This window comes from Telopea speciosissima, chromosome 1 (genome assembly GCF_018873765.1).
Source record: "Telopea speciosissima isolate NSW1024214 ecotype Mountain lineage chromosome 1, Tspe_v1, whole genome shotgun sequence".
NCBI lineage: Eukaryota > Viridiplantae > Streptophyta > Magnoliopsida > Proteales > Proteaceae > Telopea > Telopea speciosissima.
The window spans coordinates 35916759-35941545 of NC_057916.1; the positions used below are offsets into that span (position 1 = coordinate 35916759).

The 24787-nt window shown below is 37.7% G+C and overlaps 2 protein-coding genes and 1 pseudogene across 6 annotated transcripts; all 3 read left to right on the plus strand.

Annotated features, from left to right (window-relative positions):
- The first annotated feature begins 2680 nt into the window (after positions 1-2680).
- Positions 2681-24074, plus strand: LOC122648569 (cysteine synthase). 4 transcript variants are annotated; one of them, XM_043841782.1, is made up of 11 exons: positions 2681-2802; positions 16983-17036; positions 17146-17255; positions 17422-17479; positions 20258-20521; positions 20599-20736; positions 20851-20902; positions 22106-22185; positions 22913-22972; positions 23133-23213; positions 23927-24074. In XM_043841782.1, the coding sequence occupies exons 2-11, from the start codon at positions 16995-16997 to the stop codon at positions 24017-24019; spliced, it is 978 nt and encodes a 325-aa protein (XP_043697717.1). In that variant the 5' UTR covers positions 2681-2802; positions 16983-16994; the 3' UTR covers positions 24020-24074. The 4 variants fall into 4 exon arrangements, with proteins under 4 accessions (XP_043697717.1, XP_043697715.1, XP_043697716.1 ...); XM_043841780.1 differs by lacking the exon at positions 2681-2802 and adding an exon at positions 15875-16008 and having other exon boundaries at positions 16981-17036; XM_043841781.1 differs by lacking the exon at positions 2681-2802 and adding an exon at positions 15916-15969 and having other exon boundaries at positions 16980-17036.
- On the plus strand, positions 2895-11890 carry LOC122648570 (cysteine synthase-like). Of its 2 annotated transcripts, XM_043841784.1 has the most exons (12): positions 2898-2935; positions 3222-3275; positions 3379-3488; positions 3601-3658; positions 4585-4848; positions 4926-5063; positions 5175-5226; positions 6243-6322; positions 7050-7109; positions 7268-7348; positions 8011-8133; positions 11870-11890. In XM_043841784.1, exons 2-11 carry the CDS (start codon positions 3234-3236, stop codon positions 8101-8103), a joined length of 978 nt encoding a protein of 325 aa, XP_043697719.1. In that variant the 5' UTR covers positions 2898-2935; positions 3222-3233; the 3' UTR covers positions 8104-8133; positions 11870-11890. The 2 variants fall into 2 exon arrangements, with proteins under 2 accessions (XP_043697720.1, XP_043697719.1); XM_043841785.1 differs by lacking the exons at positions 8011-8133; positions 11870-11890 and adding an exon at positions 7521-7675 and having other exon boundaries at positions 2895-2935.
- On the plus strand, positions 12174-12812 carry LOC122648574 (annotated as a pseudogene).
- Positions 24075-24787: the final 713 nt, after the last annotated feature.

Sequence of the window (24787 nt, forward strand, 5' to 3'; positions counted from 1 at the left end):
TGGAGGTTCGGTGGAAATTTGTGGATTTTTACCCTTTAATATGCTTGCAGTTATTCTTTTGTTAAAATGGATGCGCCAAGAATTTTGCAAGAAATTATCTACGTGATATATTTTCTCAACATAGATTGTAGATCCAAAATCCCATTCTTTCAAAAAATTAACATGGATTACTTGGGTCTCTCCACCTAGGATATCTTGACATTCTTGTTTCAGTCTTTCAGATGAGATGACCCACCTCGCTGAAAAATGGAAAAAGAAAAAAGAGGCCAAAAATATGTAACTTGATAGAATTAGAAGAGAAAACTGTTTCTGTTAAAATGACAATCTATACATGTTTCTGTCTCTCTATTATAATAGCAGAAACAATTTTTTATTAGATTTACCATACAACATTTGTTTGTATAGAAATACTTAAAAAATTCAGAAGCAGAAAAAATCGATTCTGACTCAGAACCAGTTTTTTTTGAAATAGAATAGTTGCCATATAGACCCTAATCACTAGAGATTTCCAAATCGTCCTTTTGTATTTATTTATTTATTTTCACTTATATAACCTTACAAAATGGGGTCGTGACTCGTGACTTGAGTGAAATTTTTTAAAAAAAAAATGAAAAAACAATAATTTTGAATTTTGAATTGTCGTCATCTAAGATTAACATTAATTCAACGTGACGATTTGTGAATTGAGCACAACACGATGGTCCCTCAACTCCAGGCCGCAGAGGATCAAAATCCCCACATGAATCGCATGAACGTCAATGATTCAGTCATTTTCATCAACAGTCGAAAAGCCCACTTAAATAGACCAAGTCCTTCATGAGTCGAGGGTTCTATCCCACCTATTGACCTGTAAATTTGTATATATATCTGTTGTGTGGTCGTTGTGGTGAATGTGAAACAATTTCACATCTTCTATTGGGCTGTTTATATGCCCGAGTGGTATGGTTTGGTTGCCCACTTGGCTCAACCTCTTCGTTGAGTGGTAATCCTTCTCTTTCAGATTGGATTTTAAGTTGGAAATCATTCTCTATCTTGGGGAAGAAGGAATCCCGATCATTGATAACCTTGTGCAGCTTTGTTTGTTGGTTTTTATGGTTATCACATAATGATTTGGTGTTTGGGCATAAAATATGGCAACCAAATGAGGTAATTTCTGCAGCGGTTAAAGCATTCCAGGAATTCGTTGATATTCAAACTACTGTTGATACTGCTCCATCAACTGTATCATTACCTCAACAATGGATAGTGCCACCTGCAGGTTATGTAAAATGCAACTGTGATGTCAGTTTGTCTATGGATTCCTGCAAATCGGGGATTGGATTCATTTGTAGAGATCACAGTGGAGCGCCAATGGTTGCAATATCAGATCCAGTTTCTTTTTCTGATGTTTTGGTTGGTGAGGCAACTGCAATTCGATTGGCATTGTTGGAGATGATTTCAATTGGGTATGCGCGAGTCATGGTTGAGTCTGACAATATAAATCTGGTTACATACATTAGGGATGGTGTAGGGACTTCTCCTTTATTGATTCGAGTGATTATTGAAGATATCATTCAACTATCTTCTTTCTTTGTAACTTGTACTTTCACTTATGTTCCACGGGAGATTAACAGCGTCGCTGACTCCTTGGCTAGGAGGGCTTTGTTGTTAACATGCACTGGCCCATTTCCACTCTATGATTGCGTGAGATGTGTCTCTCCTCGTTACCATGAGTTTGCATGTCTTCTATTAATAAAGACTTTGTTTACCAAAAAATTAGAATAGGGTTTCGTTAATCAGTCGTCTTCACTGTTTTCTCGTAGTCATGTCCTGTCCTGTCCTGTCTCAGAACTGATCATTTCCATTATCTTTCTTAATGAAAAGAATTAAATAATTATTGTTTTCTTTATTCTCAAGTTGATCACATCAGAAAAAAACTATGTTTCTCCAGAATCTGATTCTAACTGAAAAATATTCTCCACAGTGGTTCTTGCCTCTGAAGTTTTTGATTATTTATAGTCCGTCTCATTTGATTTTAGGATCGGTTGATTAGAATGATGTATGTAGTTGTAAACAAATTTAGTCTGTGAAGACCTTCGATCCAATCTCCTTTGATTTCAAATTGTCAACAACTCCTCAATCGCTCCAAAGGGCAAGATTGCAGTGATAGAGAACAATAAATTTGACCTTGGAGACAAATCTTGTTTCATTGTCCATATTTTCCACAATTCCTCAATCGCTCCAAAGGGCACGATTACAGAGATATTCGGTGAGAATTGTGGATATGAGGACGTTTTGGATATCGTTTTTCTTTTGCTGTTGAACGATTTCTCATATTTTGATCTCTGTTTTTTCAGTTTTGTTTTTTTTTCTTCGACACTCTTGTGCAATTGTTCGTTGTTTTGTATTTTTTGGTTACTGTAGAAGACTTTCAATTCCGTGTCGCAGTTTGTGACGAGCCGCAGTCGATGATGACTTCTTTCACAACTATGTTTCTCCAGAATCTGATTCTAACAGAAAAAATATTTTCCACAGTGGTTCTTGCGTCTGAAGTTTTGATGATTTATAGTCCGTGTTTGTCATTTGATTTTAGGATCGGTTGATTAGAATGATGCATGCAGTTGTAAACAAATTTAGTCTGTGAAGACCTTCGATCCAATCTCCTTTGATTTCAAATTGTCAACAACTCCTCAATCGCTCCAAAGGGCAAGATTGCAGTGATAGAGAACAATAAATTGGACCTTCGAGACAAATCTTGTTTGATTGTCCATATTTTCCACAATTCTTCAATCGCTCCAAAGGGCACGATTACAGAGATATTCGGTGAGAATTGTGGATATGAAGACGTTTTGGATATCGTTTTTCTTTTGCTGTTTGAACGATTTCTCATATTTTGATCTCTCTGTTTTTCATTTTTTCTTCTTTCGAAAATTCTGCTTGTTTACATTGTTGGAAGGTTGGATGTTTGCATTACTATTGACTGTTACTTTTAGTTTTTCGTTTTCAGAGGTGGGAGTTCGAGAGCTTCTGCAAATTTTTGTTTTTTTCCCTTTTTAATTTTCCTGATATGTTCTTTATCTTTCAATTTCAACCTCCGAATCTATGGCATTTGGGCCTTTTCTTTTATATCTAAATTTCCATTGATAGAGAATGGACGTTGGATTCCTTTAATCTTATTTTGTTTACTTCGATGATTCCTGAGCAATTGTATCTTATTTCTTATCTTTATTTTCTGCTTGCAGTTGTCTGAGAAGATGGCAGAGGAGAGGTCTGCAATAGCAAAAGATGTTACTGAAGTAAGTTGCCTCCATCACTGGATCTTCCGCCGCTGACCTTTTCCCTTTGGGTGCACGCTGTTATAGATGCTTTATTGTGATATTTTGAATTCGTCTTGCACAGTTGATAGGGAATACTCCGTTAGTATATCTCAACAACATCGTGGATGGCTGTGTGGCCCGTATTGCTGCCAAGCTAGAGATGATGGAGCCTTGCTCTAGTGTTAAGGACAGGCATTAATCCAGATTCCACTTGTCAGCTTCTACTGAATTTTTCTTTTTCTATTTTGATTTCTGATAAGCATAATGGTGAATATAACCATCTTTCATTGTAGTTTCACTTCAGGATTGCATATAGTATGATCACTGATGCAGAGGAAAAGGGCCTCATTACACCAGGGCAGGTTGGTTGATTCTTTTTTTCCCCCTTTTGTTAGGAGTAATACCTCCTACCCCTCCAAAAGAAAAAAGGGGAGCGGGGGAGGGGGAGGGAAAGATAAAAATCTTATTTCCATGTAAGGAGATGGATATGGTTCCAACACTGATCAATAGAACTGTAGGGAGTTGGATATGGTTCCAACCCTGATCAATGGCCAGTCACTCATTCAGGTGTAGAGTAAAAATACCAGTGTAGCATTTTAATGTATCTTAGATTCTTAATTCTCATATTCACTAAACCATACTTGAGTCCAGACCAATCCAACCAGTTTTGCAAATTGTTATGAGCACTATGTTTGTGATATATTTACCATAGAGCTTTATCGTTTCCTAGTTCCACAGAAATGTGGCTAGTTCTGTAGCAAGCTAATTGCGGATATTGAATAGCTACTATGAATAAATAATGTTTGGGAAAAGGTTCTCTGAGCTGCTGGGGCAGTGTTCACTAGCATCCCTGTTTCTATCTCTCTCTCCTCCAAACATGGAATGACGTTGCTGACCTCTCATGTATGATTACCGTTTTGACGCACCTCCTTTGTGTGCTCCTCTATCCTGCTTGCTTAGAGAACCCTCTCCCATAATGTTTTTAGCAACTTTCAAGCATGTGCAATTTGTGGTTCTTGCTTCACTCAATGTATCCTTGTAAGAAAATTGTTGTAATTCCTCTTTACTTTCCAGTTTGTATAAAATCAAGAAATTGCACTGGAGTTTTAATGAATTGTTTCATTGCATATCAACACACAAAGGGATGTTTGTAATCTGCATTAAACAAACTATTGCTCCATGAATTGATTTTGTTGAAAGGTTGCTGGAAAATTATTTATTACTATTAGTTCTTGGAACCTAATGAATTTCCTTTGTTATGATTGTGTCATAATGATGATGGGTGAAGAGTGTCCTCGTTGAGCCAACTAGTGGTAACACTGGCATTGCGTTGGCCTTCATGGCAGCCGCTAAGGGTTACAGGCTTATCATTACAATGCCTGCTTCGATGAGTCTTGAGAGGAGGATCATTCTCCTAGCTTTTGGAGCTGAATTGGTCCTCACTGATCCAGCTAGGGGCATGAAGGGGGCTGTTCAGAAGACACAGGAGATTTTGGCAAAGACACCCAATGCTTATTCGTTACAGCAGTTTGAAAACCCTTCCAATCCCAAGGTAGTTGTTGTTAAGTATCTTGTTCAGATTGTGAGCTCTCTATGAAGACCTACTGACAAATTTTATTGACCTTGTAGATTCATTATGAAACCACTGGACCAGAGATCTGGAAAGGTTCAGGTGAGAAAATCGATGCCTTTGTTTCTGCTATTGGTACAGGTGGTACAATAACTGGTGTGGGGAAATTTCTCAAAGATCAAAATCCTAATATCAAGGTTAGTCTGATCATACATATGAACATAAGCTCAGTGTATTTACCAAATCATGTACTGTACGCAAATTTCTCATTTGATGTTCTCTGAACATGTTTTTTTCTGTTCTTTTAGCTATATGGTGTGGAACCAACTGAAAGTGCAGTTCTTTCTGGGGGAAAGCCTGGTGAGTAATCTTGGAAGAACACCTTTTGTCTTTTGATATTTCTTCTATGTTCCATCCCTTTATGAGTGCCTTGTTGTACTCTTTGCATCCTCTTGTGCGCCCTTTATGAATCCTGTTGTAAGTATAAACTTTCAAGTTGCAAATGCTACCCTTTTTCCTGAGAAGAGCAGTTTGTATAGGGTTCTAATTAATCAGTCGAAGGAATGTGACCGTACCATTCTTACTTAAGCACTGAAAAAGAGAATAAAACTTTTATATTGTTTGTCCAGGGGCCACACATGAACTTTTGTTGAACTCTCATTCAGTAAAATTAAGCTCCTGGAAAATGTGCAATATATTATTAAGATTTGATTACTAATATTTGAGTTTAAAAATACTGGAGGTCTTCAAGAGATTTGGTTAATGTTTTTAATCAATTTCTGAGTATGTGGTGTTCGTATTTCAAATAGGTGTACAATATGTTAAGCAGGAGTACATTCAAAAGTTGCGGGTTCAAAACTTGGAAACAGCCTCTCCTGTGTAGCAGGGGGTTAAGGCTGCATACATTTGCCCCTCCCAGACCCTGCAGTAGCGGGAGCCTCGTGCACTGGAATGCTCTTTATGAGTACTTTCAAAACATACTATTTTAACTTCTGAGAAATTAATGAAATTGAGGTCCATTCAAATAAAAATATGTTCACATGACAAGATATATGAACTAAAGTGTTGCTTGTAAAAAATGTAAAATACTTAACTTTCTTTAATTGTATGAATTTACTCTCTTGGTAATGCTTCAATTTGCTTCATCCGCTGAGATTATGATGAGCAGTATTATTTAAATTCTCTACACTTATAAACTCCTATATAATCATCTAACATGAAAATTTTATACCTCCCCTATTTGTCTTTGGCAACTTCCATTAGGTTATTGTGATTTTTAGCTACTGAGTTCTAAGCCATGGTTCTTTATTTTCTCGTTGACTTTATACTGTAACTGTTCTTTAAAGTTGATGAATTCTGTGTTTAAACTATGTTAGGCCCACACAAGATCCAGGGTATTGGAGCTGGTTTTATTCCCGGTATATTGCATGTTGATCTCATTGATGAAGTTATTCAAGTAAGACTCCTAAGTAGTAACTTGCGTTTCAGTGAATATGTTAGCTTTGTGTTTATTAAATGGTGTTATGAACTGTCATTCATTGCATTCTCTACTAAAAGTGGTTAGCAGTGACCTCCCTGTCAAAGAAAAGTAGTTGTTCCACTGTTGATGAAATATTGCATGTTCAGGATTTCCAAAACTTGCCACTAATATAATCTGGAGATATTTTGTTATTGACGTTCACACCCGCCCACCCATCCTCCACCCCATACACACTCCAAAACCAGGTCGAAGGTATGCCATCCAGCTGTGCAGAAAATGGTCAATCTAGTTGCATGAAGACTGCAATATCCTAGAAAGTCATCTCCCGGGAATCCCAAGTTTGACAAGTGATTACTTCCATTATCTGGCTGCACTGATGCCAATGAAAATGCTTATTTGAGTCTTGTAGTTGGCCTGCATATGCGATGTTTGAGGTCTCAGGTCTTAGGCCTTTTCTTCTGGTTGACATTTTGAGTGGTCCGGTGTTCAGGTTTTGTCCCTCAGTCATGTCCTTATTATGGTGTATGAATCCACTAGTAATGGTATGACAAAAGTATACTACACTTTTGATTTTAATTCTAATGAACCTTTTAGAAAAAATGCACTTAATTTTCATACATGAATCCACATGTGTGCCTAAACCATTAAACATCTACTAGCACAAACTAGCATTTGCTGACTGTCATGTCTCTGTGACATCTAGATATCAAGCGAGGAAGCTATTGAAACTGCAAAGCAGCTTGCATTGAAAGAAGGTTTGCTGGTAAGTTTGCGACCTCATTAAAATCTCCATGAATAGGTTTTCGAGACAACTATGGTGCCTTGGTATTTGGATTATCACATAAAATCTCTTCTGCCTGTAGTTGGATGTCTGTGGTTTCTGGTCTTTCAGTTTCTAATGATTTGGGATAATGGATACAGGTCGGGATATCATCTGGTGCTGCCACGGCTGCTGCAATTAGGATTGCAAAAAGACCAGAAAATGCTGGAAAACTCATTGTGGTAAGTGAGGCCGCTATAGACAGTTCATTTTTCTTGGGAGATCTCTCAAGGCCAAATTTGACGCAATTATATTATAGACTATATGATTTTTGACATTCTTTTGAATTAATGTCTGGAAGAAAATATAAGAAACATGGCTTCAAGTTTAATGTTGTTAAGAACATTGCATCAGGTTAATTTTACTAGATCTTTTTGGCTGATTGTATTTGATTAGTTGTTGCATCTGATCCAGACTGAGACATCATCCAATTTGATGAGACATTTCTTGGATGAATTGTACCCTGAAATCACATAAATCAGTTTCATTTATCCAACTTACATCTCTAGTAACCCATAAAGGATCAATTAATAGGTTAGGATCATCCGATTGCTGTGATTTGTAGCCTATCATCCATTCAAATACTAGCCCATAATTTGAGACTGAGTAATCAAGTTTATCGTTATTGTGAACTCCTCAACAAAGCCTCTCCTCCGCCCCCCCCCTCTTTAGTTTTTTTGTTGCATCTCACCATTTAAAGTTTTAAACCATGAAATTTCTTTCCTTTAATAATAATAAACTAATTTTCTATTAGTTACTTGAAAATTTTTTATTCACCTGTTTCTTTTCTTTGTTTATCATTTTCCTTTGTGTCTTCACCAGTCTTCCTCGTTCCGTTGTACAGGTGGTGTTTCCCAGCTTTGGCGAGCGTTATCTGTCCTCTGTGCTCTTTGAGTCTGTAAGGCGTGAGGCAGAGAACATGACTTTCGAGCCTTGAGATGTATCTTAGGATTTTAGCTTTATCTGCCTGGATCTGAAATGGGAATAAATATTTCATCAAAATGAAATGGGAATAGATATGGGATCTTGGTTTGTTTTATGTGGTTCTTCTTGGTCTGAATAATTATGAAGCATTTTTCATGTTTATAATGGAGGCTAGCCTCTTTTTTTTTTTTTTTTTTTTTTTTTAGGGGGGGGGGGGGGGTAGCCAAGGCCTAAGTTACAAAAAGTAAGATAGTCTACAATGGATATGGAAGTGGACAGCAGTTAGAAAATTTGATTAATAGTCTCTTAAATTACATAAGTGCAATGAGCCAATCATGATTAATGTGGCTATGTCAGCCTAGTTTTGAGACATTATTAGGGATATATGTGTGAATTAAACAAGGGAGATCCTAAAACATGAAACAACGGAACAGGCAAACATGGTCACCCACCAAACGTCTCATACTCTTTTTTTTTCTGGTAAACGTCTTATACTCTTAAGATCTTATATCCGCTTCGACAGATATCAGAACCCTTAAGTCCAAAAGCCATCCAAGCCCTGCTTTCCTTAAGCTATTGCCCTCTCATCCTCTCTTCGCTGCCCTGGTATCCCAACATCACTGCCATCTCCTCTCTCTCTTCGTCCATCCCGAACGGTTGGTGAGCCTCTCTGTCTCTCTCTCTCTGTTTGTGTGTTTTAGTTGAAGTGGCCGTTGGGTTTCATTGCAAATTGGTTGAAGATTTTCTTGTGGGGGGGGGGGGGGGGTTGCATACCAGAGACAGACACGCATAGAAACCGCAGTGAACTCTTGTAAGAGGGCTTAATCGTTTCTGGTTTTTTAACTTTGATCTTCTTTGTATTCATTTTCCAGTCTTGCTTTTGATTGTAATTTGGCCCTTGAATCAATCTGCTTCTAATTAGTGATGTGTTGCTTGAATCAGTCTTTACAATGATCAGGACTAAGTAACCTTGCTTTTCCAGTTGCCTGAATGAGTCCTTGCACTGCTGTTGTTGTTCTCCTTTGTTTTTTTTTTTTTTTTTTTTTTTGGGGGGGGGGGGGGAGTACCAGTGATATTGATTTTAGTAGGCTGTTAAAAAGGGCGTACCCAGTGCACGAGGCTCCCGCCACTGTGGGATCTGGGAAGGGACATATTGTACACAGCCTTACCTCTATTTTTGCAGAGTGGCCGTTTCCACCCGTGACCACTTGGTCATAATGGAGCAACCTTTACTGTTGCATCAAGGCCCGCTCTCTATTTTAGTAGGTTGTTCAATCGCTTTATTTCCTTCTTTTCTTGTTCGTGGAGATCAAAATTCTCTAAAACTTAGCCTGACTTTAGCACAAATCAAGAGGGAGTTCCAGACTTAGGATTCCTCTTCGATTTGTTTTGTCATCTTTTTATTAAAATCATTATTACGAACATTCTGACATACCTTCTTTAATTGTAAAATTTCGATTTCATATAGTATCTTGGAACTCTTGAAATGTCAGCCAATATATCTTCTATTCATCATTGTCAAAATTATGTCAACTGTTAGGGATTTTCTGAATTTCTACCCAAAAGAAAGAAAATGATGATTTTGAACTCCTGAAAAGTTAAACTGTGCTTGATATTTTGCTAGGTCAATACCCAAAGTAAGACAAATGATAATTCTGAACTCCTGAAAAGATAAACTGTGCTTGATATTTTGCTGTGCATCACTGCACTGAAACTGCAAGCCATGGCTGCAAGGATGCCTGAATTTAGGAGGGGAAGGGTTGGTATACTACTGTGGGTATAATGACAGAATAGCATGAGGTTCTAATGTAGAGCTAATCTAGGTTGGATTTAGCCCCAAGTAACCCAGGAAACTCAGCAGTCAATATTAGGACAACCCTCAATAGCAGGGTAAGGTATAGGCTGAAATTCAGGGTCGAGTGTAGGTCTTAGGATAACCAGCAAACCCTCCAAACAGGGAATAAATAGGATGGCTATTTTAAAGCCAAGACTAACAACCAAATACAGCCACTCAGTAGGGCTAATACTAGGGTCGAGTGTAGGTCTTAGGATAACCAGCAAACCCTTCAAACAGGGAAGAAATAGGATGGCTTGGTTACTGGTTATCAGCAGGAAACCAAATTAGAAAGTTAAAGAAACTTATCTGTAGAAACTAATCCAGCCAATAGAAGAGAGCCAAACTCAGGTCGAGTGGGGCTTCATTGGGGAAGAAGCTCTGCAGAAAATCCCAGCTCAATCAGATGGTGTGATTAGGAGATCTATAGGTTGATCCCAAAATAGAAGGTTAGGGGTTAGGCCACATCCAGCCAGTGGAATGGAGTGAAAGATGGTGTGATTAGGAGAACTATAGGTTGATCCCAAAACAGAAGGTTAGGGGTTAGGCCAGATCCAGCCAGTGGAATGGTGTGATTAGGAGATCTATAGGTTGATCCCAAAATAGAAGGTTAGGGTTTAGGCCAGATCCAGCCAGTGGAATGTACTGAAAAGGGGATCGAGTGGAGTGGATGGTGGGGTGATTTGGTGTTCAAAAACCCAGCAGGGTTCGATGGAGGGATAAGGAGTTGTCACACCCAGAAGTTGCAGCAATATTCCACGCAAAGAGGACATCAGCCTGCACTCGATTGGGTCAACATCCAGCAGCAGCTTCAGTTGGAAAGATGAGAGTCTTCAGTCCACGATTGTTCTTCTCCAGAAGCAGCAACAGTCTCAGCACAACAGTAATCTCCACCAGGGCTTGAGCAAGGCAGGAGGGAGAGGAAGAGAATAAGAGAAAGAAGGGATAAAGATGTTCGGCTCTCTCAGCCAGGTTCCTCAACCCTTCAAGTCATGAGAATCACTTGAGAAAAGGAACACAATTTGCATAAGCAATATTCATTCATCAATTAAATTGTGAGAGTGGCTGAGAACAACCTTACAAATAAATAGGAGCAAAGACTTGCTTCCCAAGAAAAGACAGAAATAGAAATTAGATTATTGACTAAATCTGTAGAATTAGAAGCTGACTTACTAAATCAAAGACTAACTTAGGCGATACTAACTAACTACACGACTGGGGTCCACTAAAGTGACACTCGGCCCCTACTTGTAGTGCAAAATTGTCATAAAAATGACAATTATACCCCCCACGATCTGGTTTTGAGAGACCCAGCAACTCCCAGCCCAATTGGGCTGGCCCAACTTAAAGTTGGTTGGCCTTATGGCCCATGGGGTTGGTCCACCGATTGGTGAAGTGAACCAGCCCTTCTCCCTTGAGTTCCTCTCTTGTATTGCTGGCCAAACGGCTTGGTTTCTGCATCAGGTTCCCATTCTCTTATTTATCTTCCTCATTTCCATTGGTCTTCATTGAGATTGAGGCAGTACAAAGTTTAGTTATGAATTACAGACCTGTAGTGTGATGTTTGGTGGGTGGGGAAAGTGTGCTAAAGGTGGAAAAGGGTTTACGATAGGTTTTTTCCCTTGATTGTATTGCTTCAATAGGTCTCAGTTTCTTAACATAAGAAGAAAATGGTAATCTATTTTTATTGATTGTATGGCTTCAAAATTTCTTGGAAGGGTCACATCTCGTTCGAGACTCTGATATTTGAACGCATTACTAACTGGTTTTGTATGATACGTGAAAGAAAAGATGGTTGTTTTATACTTGAAAGAAATTTGCATGTATTTTTTTGGCATGCTGAAAAATTGATTCATGCTAGCACATGATCTGTGAGTGATTGCCTCCCTCTCTCCTCTTTTGGTGAGAGCAGGTAGCCTGTTGGCTTCGATCTGACATTGATTTTTTTTTCTTCTTCTTCTTTTTCCATGGAGATTTCTGACTATTAGTTGATTTCTATCGTAACCAGATGCTTGGTCACCATATCTGTTTATGATCTTCTCTATTATGTTATACCATCTTTTGGTGGGTGCCTGAACATGCAATAGATTCAGGCGACACAGTAATGTACTTAAATGTTATTATTTTAAATACTAGATGTTAGCTGCAAATAGGTGATTGTGGTGGTGTAGACAGAAATAGTCATTTTTTCTCTATAAGATGCAGTGACTGGATTTGTACACTCTTTTAAGTTTCTTGATCTACAAATAATATCATCCTTGAATAAATGGATTGTGAGATTCCCCTGAAAGGATGTAGTTTTTTTTTTTTTTAATGGTAAAATGGTATAATTATTGTATTGTCTCCTTTTGGTCTCATTTCCTAAGGTTGACAGTCATGTTGAACAAAGCTGAAGGCGGTGGTAAGGAACCAATGAATGAGCAGGCAATTGCCAACATATATGACACCATGAGGCCTGAAATCAACCAACTTCACTCAAAAATTACAGAATTGGAGATGGAAGTGAGCGAGCACTCTTTGGTGATTAGAGCCATACAGCCACTTGATCCATCCCGGCGATGCTACCGGATGATTGGAGGTGTGCTAGTGGAGAGAACCATCAAGGAGGTCCTCCCAGAAGTTCAGCGTAACAAAGGGGGTCTTGAGGAAGTGATTTCTAGGATGAATGAAGCCTTGGAAAAGACGAAAAAAGAGATTTCTGAATTTTGAGGCAAAATATAAAATCAGGATAAGAAAATCAGATGGTGAGGCGAAGGATGATGGAGGCCGGAAGGAACTGCTCAAGGTGTTCTTGTGGGTCCTGCAGGTGCTAAGAATGAATGATCAGTTGTCTGAGCTTTTCATTTATCGAATTATATTTAATTTTTTGTTGAAATGTAATTTGGGTTCAATAGTCTTCTCTTGCCCTGTTATGACGGCTTTGATGTTAATGCTGAATCTATATAAACTAGTATCTTTGTAGTGAATACTATCATCTATGTAGTGACTGCAACTATATCACTGACCAAGCAGTGTGAAATATTATTGACTGGTATCGATCCATCTTTCAGTGGACATCTATGAAGCAACTTTTGGGGGCCTTGCTTTACTTTTTTTCATTTATATGCAAGTTGCACTGATTAGGCTGTTTTGGCTGCTCTATGGAACTAAATTTCTTACAGTGCTCACAATGTAAGCCATGCTCTTAATTAATAGTTGGAGCCTTAACAGAGATGGCTTCAGGAACATGCTCAAGCCTCAGCTTCAACCTCTTCCACTGATTCCACTCTAAACTTTTAACTCTACTGCCCAAGAGTCTGTCATGGTCCCTGAGAACCACTCCAGCTGCTCCTGTTTCAGAGTTTGAACTTAAGATGCATCTGTATTTAGTTTAACCCGTCTGCCATCGCCATCTAGTGGTGCCCATCAAATTCTATGGTTTTTTTCCTTGGTAGTCTTCTACTTAATTGAAACAGGTGAGATCTGTCTCTACTTTTGACATGAACTAGTTCATGGTTGTCCTTTCTGGCTACAGAGTACAGACCATGAACCATGTTAGAAATTTGTTAATAGATCAATATTAGAGTATAATGCTTGGATAATCAATGACTGAACCCAAGCTTTGTCAAGCTAAAAATCAAGCGGACTCAAAATAATGAATGGTACATGGAATGTTACACTCATATTTTCTTCTTCTACCACCTATTTCTAAAGAGATTTTATGAATTTCTTCTTAAAAGAATTCTCTACTTGATAAATGGATTTGTGCATTCACTAAAAACTGGTATGCTTATACTCAGGCTGTTGCAAAATATATTGCGAAAAGCAATTTTGAATTAGAGCGTACTTTTAGAAATAATAGATTGTGGAATTCTTCTATTCATCTTAAGTTTAAAATGTTTTTTTGGAAGATTTTACAAAAAATAGATTTGCACTAGACTTAGGCTTTTAAAGAGAAAGAGGAGATTTTTTATTTTTTTATTTTTTTAAATAGAAAGAAGACTGACATATTTTATTATCATGGGCGGCTTACTCACAGAGCCGAGCAAGGGTGGCCATGGGTGATTTTATATGATGATTTTCTTTCTTTTTATCATTAACCTAAAAAAAACAAAAAGAAAAATGGTTTCTGTGAAGAGAGTGTGACACGACCATCCCATCCGATGAAATGCAAAATGATACCCTGTTGATGTTTACTCATGCACTCTAATTGGCCCTTGCACACTCAGGGACCATGCTCTTCCCCAAGCAATCGCTTCCCAAAATAATTCTAGCGCAGCCAAAAGACATACATAGAAATTAGAAAATGGGTCCAATCTCAAATTTCGTCTGGATGTACGTAGGTAGGAGCATGCATGGGCAATGGGCCTACCCATATGTACTAGTATGGGCTTAAGCTGAAGTAAATGTGGTCAGACCCACCAATCAGAATTAGGAAATAGTAAACCAGGCGGGGACAAACAGAATATATCAACATGGGATTGTGGCTCCCAATCCAAAAGAATATTTAAGTTCGGTGAGACTCCACATCAGACGGGAATTAATTAGTGTATATTCTCTAATATACCCCATCAGGTGCTCTCTTCCATTCATACACTGGGGCCGCATGCAGCACGTGAAACGATACAATTGAAATAGATTATGTATGATTCTGATGTTTTTTTTAATTCTGGAGATAGAATTGAAACAGATTATGTATGAATTGTCTAATTGACTATCAACGTGGGATTGTAAAAGAATATTTAAGTTCTATGGGATTTCATGGAAATTAATTAATATATATTCCCTAATATACTCAATCAATGTTCTCTTCCAATCATACACTAGTGCAGCGTGGAGCACATGAGACAATAGAATTATAAGAATCCTAATCAACATAGATTTCCATATCTTCCTTTTATATTTATGTATTTCCAACTATCATTATGATCTTAAAAAATGGGGTCGTGATTTGAGCATGGAGAATTCTTTTTTTCAAAAAAGGAAAAATTATATTTTATTCCATTATTTTTAAAATTTTTATTTTTTGGAAGTTGGGAGTTTTTATAGCTATTTTACTTTTTAGGGGGGGGGGGAGGTACCAGCCAGGAGACTCGAACTTGATATCTCCTGGTGATTTTATCCCATTAGTATTTTCTGTTACCTTAACAAATGAAGCTTAAAAGGAAGAAGTGACATGACTCTGCAGCATAATTAGCAAAAATGGGGAGTGATAAAAAACAAAACAGAGTTTTACGATACGGGTTTTAAATGGTAAAAATTTGCAAATTGATGGTCAAATAAAACGATAAAAAAAAAAAAATGGTAAAAAATGAAAAACAAACAGTACAGGTTTTAGACGTCAATATTTTAAAAAAGCGAAACCAAAAAAACGGTACTATTGTCATATAAATTGAGAAATTTTTATTTGAAATACATGTTTTTAATTCGGTATTCGTGCATTGACCTTGAGTTGAATGTGATATCATGAAAAACATAGTCCTTCAAGTCATCTTTACGTTGGTGAAAGAATCAAACCTATCAGAATTCAGGAGAGAGAGATATGGTCACTTAAGTCCAAGGTCTTAAAAAATGCCAAAATAAAATGGGAATGTGTTTTAAATGTATTTTTGCTGCGGTCATTGTGTTGCGCTCAACTCACAAGTTGTCACGTTGAAATTAATGTCGATCCAATGGATGGTAAATGGTGAGCTGATAATTTTTTTAATTTTGACCGATAATTTTGAATTTTAAATTATCATCATCTGTCAACTATTGGATCAGTATTGATTCCACGTGGCAGTATGTGAATTGAGCGCAATATGATGGTCGCTCAACTCCAGGCCGCGGAGGATCAAAACCCTCACATGAATCGCATGAACGCCAATGATTCAGTCATTTTCATCAACAGCCGAAGAACCCACTTAAATAGACCAAGTCCTTCATGAGTCGAGGGTTCTATCCCGCCTGTTGACCTGCAAATTCGTAGATACATATTTCAGTTCTCAAATCTTAATCTCAGGCTCGGCAAGAACAAATTAGTGGGGAACAAGAAGTGGAGTACAGGGCCCAGTGGTTTTTGGTGGACTGGTAAGCTTTCTCTTCTCAATCTTTTCTGATTGGATAGGGTTTCGTTAATCAGTCGTCTTCACTGCTTTCTCGTAGTCATGTCCTGTCCTGTCTCAGTACTGATCATTTTCATTATCTTTCTTGATGAAAAGAATTAAATAATTATTGTTTTCTTCAATCTCACGTTGATTTTTCCGAAAAAACCTATGTTTTTCCAGAATCTTCTAACAGAAAAATATTCTCCACGGTGGTTCTTGCCTCTGAAGTTTTCGATTTCTTAAAGTCCGTCTCTGTCATTTGATTTTAGGATCGGTTAATTAGAATGATCCATGCAGTTGTAAACAAAATTAGTCTGTGAAGACCTTCGATCCAATCTCCTTTGATTTCATATTATCAACAACTCTTCAATAGTTCCAAAGGGCACGATTGCAGTGATAGAGAACAATAAATTGGACCTTCGAGACAAATCTTGTTTGATTATCCATATTTTTCGACAATTTCTCAATCGCTCCAAAGGGCACGATTACAGAGATATTCGGTGAGAATTGTGGATATTAAGACGTTTTGGATATCGGTTTTCTTTTGCTGCTGAACGATTTCTCATATTTTGATTTCTCTGTTTTTTCGGGTTTTTTTTTTTCTTCCTTCCGAAACTTCTGCTCGTTTACATGGTTGGAAGGTTGCATGTTTGCATTACTATTGACTGTTGCTTTTAGTTTGTTGTTTTCATGTAAGTTACTCGATTTTGATGTTTAGAGGTTTTTCTTGCTTTTCGGACCTTTCAGAGGTGGGAGTTCGAGAGGTTCTGCAATTTTTTGTTTTTCCCCCTTTTTAATTTTCCTGATAATGTTCTTTATCTTTGAATTTCAACCTCCTAATCTCTAGCATTTGGGCCTCTTTTTTTTATTTTTTATATATCTAAATTTCCATTGATAGAGAATGGACATTGGATTCCTTTAATCTTATTTTGTTTACTTCGATGATCCCTGAGAAATTGTATCTTATTTCTTATCTTTCTTTTCTGCTTGCGGTTGTCTGAGAAGATGGCGGAGGAGAGGTCTACAATCGCAAAAGATGTTACTGAAGTAAGTTGCCTCCATCACTGGATCTTCCGCCGCCGACCTTCTCTTTAGGTGAACGCTGTTATAGGTGCTTTATTGTGATATTTTCTTTTGAATTCGTCTTGATCAACAGTTGATAGGGAATACTCCGTTAGTATATCTCAACAACATCGTGGATGACTGCGTGGCCCGTATTGCTGCCAAGCTAGAGATGATGGAGCCTTGCTCTAGTGTTAAGGACAGGTATTAATCCAGATTCTGCTTCTCAGCTTCGACTGAATTATTCTTTTTCTATTTTAATTTCTGATAAGCATAATGGTCAATATAACCATCTTTCATTGTAGTTTCATTGGAAATTCAATTTAATTCGCTAATCATTCTCATACCCTGATTTCCTTCCAACTTGCAGGATTGGGTATAGTATGATCTCTGATGCAGAGGAAAAGGGCCTCATTACACCAGGGCAGGTTGGTTGATTCTTTTTCCCCCTTTTGTTAGGAGTAATCCCTCCTACCCCTCTAAAAGAAAAAGGGAGATGTGATGCAGATTCATCATCGAAATGGGTTTATTTCTTTAAAAATAAGTCTAGGGTTGGGATATATATATATATATGTTGGGCTTTTGATCCCAAGGGTTTTCATTGTAATAGGCCACTTTAATGGACCTAAACTAGGGGTACATAGGTTGCATACGGGATTAGCCCAATACTTAGTTTATTTTTCATGTTTTAGTATTTTAAATTGAACCGGTTGAACCATTGGTCCAATTTAAGTGAAATATTCCTATTGGCTAGTAGGGTCTTATATCCTATTGGTTACTTAGGAATCTTCTTAGTTTAAGTGTTTTAATTGGTTTTAAGTTATTTATTCCTACCCTTCCACGATTTAAGTGAGGGAAGTGTTTAGATTGTATTAGGATTTGGCTATTAGCCTTTTATTATAAATATTAAATCGTGGGAGACTCCCCCACAGTTTTATAAATTAAAATAAAATCGTGTTTGTTGCCTTTGTTGTTGCTGCTGCTACTGCTCCTTGAGAGTGTTCATTCTTGTGGTTCTATCAAGGTGGAAAGGGTAGGTGGATCTCCTACGACTCCTTACGCCGTGACGGCTGGGAGGCAAGGTACTAAAACTCGGAACTCGATACCAACTCGGTCCCTTGAAAAACCGAGTCGAGTCGAGATTTTGGCGAGAGTTGATGCATTTTTTTTTTCCGACTCGACGCCTCAACTTGGTGGGTTTTAGACCTAGTTTGGGTCTGAAACTTGGTATTCAGCCTATTTTAGACCATTTAAACACAATGGCATTATTAGATTTTGCAAAAGCAAAGTCCAAATAGGAGTTATGTACCGGTTAAACTTAATTTGATGTGCACAAATGCTGTCAAAATCGTTCTGAATGAAAATATTTTCTTCGACATCAAAACAAATGAAAATATTACCGCATTTTTAGTTTTTAGCAATGTTTTACCATATTAAGATTTATGGAATTTTTAGATTTGAGAAAAACCTCAGCATTAGAAAGTTGAAAATTGCACCTACCGCTAAAAATCCAGTTTTTGTTCTTGAACTGGGGGGTTGAATTTTTTTCTTTTGGAATTTGATTTTTTAACTATTTTTATTGGAAACAGGGGGGTATTTGCTTATTTATGAATAATATCTTAAGTAAATGAAATATTTACTTAAATGATATTAGGCATAAATAAGTGTCTGTCTTAGTTCCTGGCCTAAATAAGTGTCTGTATGCCAAGGTTTGCATAGATAGGTGTCTGTATATCAAGATTTTCCACCAAGATCTCGAGATCTGGCACTCATATAAAGGAGTTTGGGTCGAGATTCTCGAGATCTCGGTCGAGCTGTTGCACTTTTGCAATTCGTATGCCAACTCGTCTCGGTTTCTCAAAAAACCGAGAAACTCGCCGAGATCTCACGAGTTCTCGAACTATGCAGGGAGGATCTCCTTTGAAGGTGGTTCTATCCTTCTCCATTATTCAAGCTGCTATTGCTACTGCCATTGAAGAATTGCAATATTCTCCTTATTTTCTAGAAGATTACATACAAGGTAATTTTCGAGAAAACCCTACCCAGCCAGATCTAACCATTAGATTACTTTCATATTCAAACCCTAGCATCCCCAACACTTCCCCTCCACTTGATATTCATCTCAGCCCCATCCAACCACCCAAACCCTAATTCCCCATTAACTTCCATTAATCCTATAACCCTAGAAATTGACCTAAACTCCTATTTTGCTCTATTGGAACTGCAGAACCAGCAGCCCCTTTGGTCCTTTGTCATTGGATCCTGGATAATTGGCCTCTAGTAGGACCTTCACCTATCTAAAGGTACATTAGGAGGGGGGGAGGAAAGATAAAAATCTTATTTCCATGTGAGGTGTTATTCCCTCCTTTGGGGGGGGGGGTTGGTTAATATTTGGAACTGTAGGGAGATGGATATTGGTTCCAACCATGATCAATGGCCAATCACTCATTCAGGTGTAAAGTAAAAATACCAGTGTAGCATTTTAATGTATCTTAGATTCCTAATTCTCATGTTCACTAAACCATACTTGAGTCCAGACCAATCCAACCAGTTTTGCAAATTGTTAGGAGCACTATGTTTGTGATATATTTACCATAGAGCTTTATCATTTCCTAGTTCCACAGAAATGTGGCTAGTTATGTAGCAAGCAAATTGTGGATATTGAATAGCTAGTATGAATAATTTTTTTTTGGGTAGAAAGCTAGTATGAATAAATAATGTTTAGGAAAAGGTTCTCTGAGCCGCTGGGGCAGTGTACAGCAGCATCCCTGTGTCTATCTCTCTCTCCTCCAAACATGAAATGACATTGTTGACCTCCCATGTAAGATACCGTTTTGACGCATCTCGTTGGTGTGCTCCTCTATCCCACTTGCTCAGAGAACCCTCTCCCATAATGTTTTTAGCAACTTTCAAGCATGTGCAATTTGTGGTTCTTGCTTCATTCAATGTATCCTTGTTAGAAAATTGTTGTACTTCCTCTTTGCTTTCCAGTTTGTATAAAATCAAGAAATTGCACTGGAGTTTTAATGAATTGTTTCATTGCATATCAAAAAATACATAGGGAAGTTTGTAATCTGCATGAATCAAATATTGCTCCAAGAATTGATTTTGTTGAAAGGTTGCTGGAAAATTATTTATTACTATTAGTTCTTGGAACCTAATGAATTTCCTTTGTTATGATTGTGTCATAATGATGATGGGTGAAGAGTGTCCTCATTGAGCCAACTAGTGGTAACACTGGCATTGGGTTGGCCTTCATGGCGGCAGCTAAGGGTTATAGGCTTATCATTACAATGCCTGCTTCGATGAGTCTTGAGAGGAGGATCATTCTCCGAGCTTTTGGAGCTGAATTGGTCCTCACTGATCCAGCTAGGGGCATGAAGGGGGCTGTTCAGAAGGCAGAGGAGATTTTGGCAAAGACACCCAATGCTTATTTGTTACAGCAGTTTGAAAACCCTTCCAATCCCAAGGTAGTTGTTGTTAAGTATCTTGTTCAGATTGTGAGCTCTCTATGAGGACCTACTGACAAATTTTATTGACCTTGTAGATTCATTATGAAACCACTGGACCAGAGATCTGGAAAGGTTCAGGTGAGAAAGTCGATGCCTTTGTTTCTGGTGTTGGTACAGGTGGTACAATAACTGGTGCGGGGAAATTTCTCAAAGATCAAAACCCTAATATCAAGGTTATTCTGATCATACATATGAACAGAAGCTCAGTGTATTTACCAAATCATGTACTGTCCGCAAATTTCTCATTTGACATTCTCTGAACATTTTTTTTTTTTCTGTTCTTTTAGCTATACGCTGTGGAACCAACTGAAAGTGCAGTTCTTTCTGGGGGAAAGCCTGGTGAGTAATCTTGGATGTCTTACACCTTATGTCTTTTGATCTTTCTTCTATGTTCCATCCCTTTATGAGTGTCTTGTTGTACTCTTTTCATCCTCTTGTGCGCCCTTTATGAATCCTGTTGTAAGTATAAACTTTCAACAGAGCAGTTTGTATAGGGTTGTAATTAATCAGTAAGGAATGTGACCATACCATTCTTACTTGAGCACTGAAAAAGAGAATAAAACTTTTATATTGTTTGTCCAGGGGCAACACATGAACTTTTGTTGAACTCTCATTCAGTAAAATTAAGCTCCTGGAAAATGTGCAATATATTAGTAAGATTTGATTACTAATATATGAGTTTAAAAATACTCGAGGTCTTCAAGAGATTTGGTTAATGTTTTTAATCAATTGCTGAGTATGAGGTGTTTGTATTTCAAATAGGTGTATAATATGTTAAGCATGAGTACATTCAAAACTTGCAACCTGTTGGTTGCGAGTTCAAAACTTAGCAACACCTGCCCCTCCCAGACCCTGCTGTAGCGGGAGCCTCGTGCACTAGATGCTCTTTATAAGTACTTTCAAAATGTACTATATATTTTAACTTCTAAGAAATTAATGAAATTGAGGTCCAGTCAAATAAAAATATGTTCACATGATAAGATATATGAACTAAAGTGTTGCTTGTGCTTTAGAAGATTCAATCTTCAAACATAGTACTATTAATATGGATTGTACTATTTAAAAAAAGGGAGGAAGTTCTCTGTCCGGGAGTGTGGCCTATGCTAGCACTCCCATGAGTCTATCTCTCTCTTCCCCATTTGGAAAGATACCTCTGCCCCCTTATTTTGAGGAGGAGAGAGATAGACACATGGGAGTGCTGGCGTAGGCCACACTCCCGGACAGAAAACTACTACCCAAAAAAAAATGAAAAATACTTAACTTTCTTGAATGGTATGAATTTACTCTCTTGGTAATGCTTCAATTGCTTCAGCCACAGAGATTATGATGGGCAGTATTATTTAAATTCTCTACACTTATAAACTCCTTTATAATCTTCTAACATGAAAATTTTATACTTCCCCTATTTGTCTTTGGCAACTTCCATTAGGTTATCGTGATTTTTAGCTACTGAGTTCTATGTCATGGTTCTTTATTTACTCATTGACTTTATACTGTAACTGTTCTTTAAAGTTGATGAATTCTGTGTTTAAACTATGTTAGGCCCACACAAGATCCAGGGTATTGGAGCTGGTTTTATTCCTGGTGTATTGGAAGTTGATCTCATTGATGAAGTTATTCAAGTAAGACTCCTGAGTAGTAACTTGCCTTTCAGTGAATATGTTAGCTTTGTGTTTATTAAATGGTGTTATGAACTGTCATTCATTGCATTCTCTACTAGAAGTGGTTAGCAGTGACGTCCCTGTCAAAGAAAAATAGTTGTTCCTCTGTTTATGAAATATTGCATGTTCAGGATTTTCAAAACTTGCCACTAACATAATCTGGAGATATTTTGTTATTGATGTTCACCCTCCCCCGCTCCCCCCCCCCTCCCCATACACACTCCAAAACCAGGTCGAAGGTATGCCATCCAGCTGTGCAGAAAATGGTCTATCTAGTTGCATGAAGACTATAGTATCCTAGAAAGTCATCTCCCGGGAATCCCAAGTTTGACAAGTGATTACAACCTTATCTGGTTGCACAGATGCCTATGAAAATGCTTATTTGAGTTTAGTAGTTGGCTTGCATATGCGAAGTTTGAGGTCTCAGGTCTTGGGCCTTTTCTTCTGGTTGACATTTTGAGTGGTCAGATGCTCAGGTTGTGTCTCTCAGTCACATCCTTATTATGGTGTATGAATCCACTAGTAATAGTATGACAGAAGTATACTCCACTTTTGATTGTAATTCTAATGAACCTTGTACAAAAACTGCACTTAATTTCATACATGAATCCACATGTGTGCCTAAACCATTAAATATCTACTAGCACAAACTAGCATTTCCTGACTGTCATGTCTCTGTGATATCTAGATATCAAGCGAGGAAGCTATTGAAACTGCAAAGCAGCTTGCATTGAAAGAAGGTTTGCTGGTAAGTTTGTGACCTCATTAAAATCTCCATGAATAGGTTTTTGAGACAACTATGGTGCCTTGGTATTTGGATTACCACATAAAATCTGTTCTGCCTGTAGTTGGATGTCTGTGGTTTCTGGTCTTTAAGTTTTTAATGATTTTTGGGATAATGGATACAGGTTGGGATATCATCTGGTGCTGCTGCGGCTGCTGCAATTAGGATTGCAAAAAGACCAGAAAATGCTGGAAAACTCATTGTGGTAAGTGAGGCCGCTATAGACAGTTCATTTTGCTTGGGTGATCTCTCAAGGCCAAATTTGACGCAATTAAATTATAGACTATGATTTTTGACATTCTTTTGAATTGTCTGGAAGATTATATAAGAAACTTGGTTTCAAGTTTAATGTTGTGTTAAGAACATTGCAGGAGGTTAATTTTACCAGATCTTTTTGGCTGATTGTATGTGATTAGTTGTTGCATCTGATCCAGACTGAGACATCATCCAATTTGATAAGACATTTCTTGGATGAATTGTACCCTGAAATCACATAAAATCAGTTTTATTTATCCAACATACATCTCTAGTAATCCATAAAACTCAAAGGATCAATTAATAGGTTAGGATCATCCGATTGCTGTGATTTGTAGCTTATCATCCATTCAAATACTGGCCCATAATTTGAGACTTAGTGATCAAGTTTATTGTTATTGTGCAACTCCTCACCATGTTATTTAAAAAAAAAAAAAAAAGTGTAACTCCTCACCAAAGCCTCTCCACCTCCACCCTCTTTAGATTTTTTGTTGCATCTCACCATTTAAAGTTTTAAACCATGAAATTTATTTCCCTTATTGGTCTTGTTAATAATGAAACTAATTTTCTATTAGTGACTTGAAAATTTTTTATTCACCTGTTTCTTTTCTTTGTTTATCATTTTCCTTTGTCTTCACCAGTCTTCCTCGTTCCGTTGTACAGGTGGTGTTCCCCAGCTTTGGCGAGCGTTATCTGTCCTCTGTGCTGTTTGAGTCTGTAAGACGTGAGGCAGAGAACATGATTTTCGAGCCTTGAGATGTATCTGAGGATTTTAGTTTTATCTGCTTGCTGGATCTGAAATGGGAAGAAATCTGAGATCTTGGTTTGTTTTATGTGGTTCTTCTTGATCCCAATAATTATGAAGCATTTTGCATGTTTATGATGGAAGCTAGCCTCTTTTTTTTTTTTGGGGGGGGGGGGGTGTAAGATAGTCTACAATGGATATGCAAGTGTACAGCAGTTGGAAAATTTGATTAATAGTCTCTTAAATTACGTAAGTGGAGCCAATCATGATTATATAGCCTGCCCAAACTCTTAACCAGCCCATGGGAGGAAAATTTGTTTGGGAGAGGATTCTCTGAGTTGGAGAGGTGGGACCCAGCCCATGGGAAAGGTGGGAGATGGTTTGAGAGAGAGAGAGAGAGAGAGAGAGTTGGTGTAGCTTAAATTGCCCAAACTCTTACTATATTTTTGATAATTATTTGGAAAATGTTCTTTATGGGAGCATGGCCCTTGTGCCAGTGCGGGGCCCAATGTGACCGCACTAGGAAGCATTTGTCTGAGCGGCATCTTCATCTTTCATGGGGTGGGATGGTCATTTCACCCTCTCTGTGTCTTGGCGTGGAGTGCATTTTTTTAGATAGAGTTTTTTTTTGCCGTAATATTTATTTTACTTTTCAAATCAAAAGAATTTGATTGCTAAGTAATGTAAAATTTAATAAATCAAAATGTTTTGGAGTTGTTACACCATCATGCAAGATAGTGATTACAAAAATTTTCACTTTAGTATTGCTTTGATTTCAG

Excerpts from the sequence above, each read along its gene's own strand:
- LOC122648569 (XM_043841782.1), top strand. The coding sequence starts at position 16,995 with ATGGCGGAGGAGAGGTCTACAATCGCAAAAGATGTTACTGAA. Across the intron at positions 22,973-23,132 it reads CATTGAAAGAAGGTTTGCTG|GTTGGGATATCATCTGGTGC; the intron begins GTAAGTTTGTGA and ends TAATGGATACAG. Across the intron at positions 23,214-23,926 it reads ATGCTGGAAAACTCATTGTG|GTGGTGTTCCCCAGCTTTGG; the intron begins GTAAGTGAGGCC and ends TCCGTTGTACAG.
- LOC122648570 (XM_043841784.1), top strand. The coding sequence starts at position 3,234 with ATGGCAGAGGAGAGGTCTGCAATAGCAAAAGATGTTACTGAA. Across the intron at positions 3,276-3,378 it reads TAGCAAAAGATGTTACTGAA|TTGATAGGGAATACTCCGTT; the intron begins GTAAGTTGCCTC and ends CGTCTTGCACAG. Across the intron at positions 3,489-3,600 it reads TGCTCTAGTGTTAAGGACAG|GATTGCATATAGTATGATCA; the intron begins GCATTAATCCAG and ends GTTTCACTTCAG.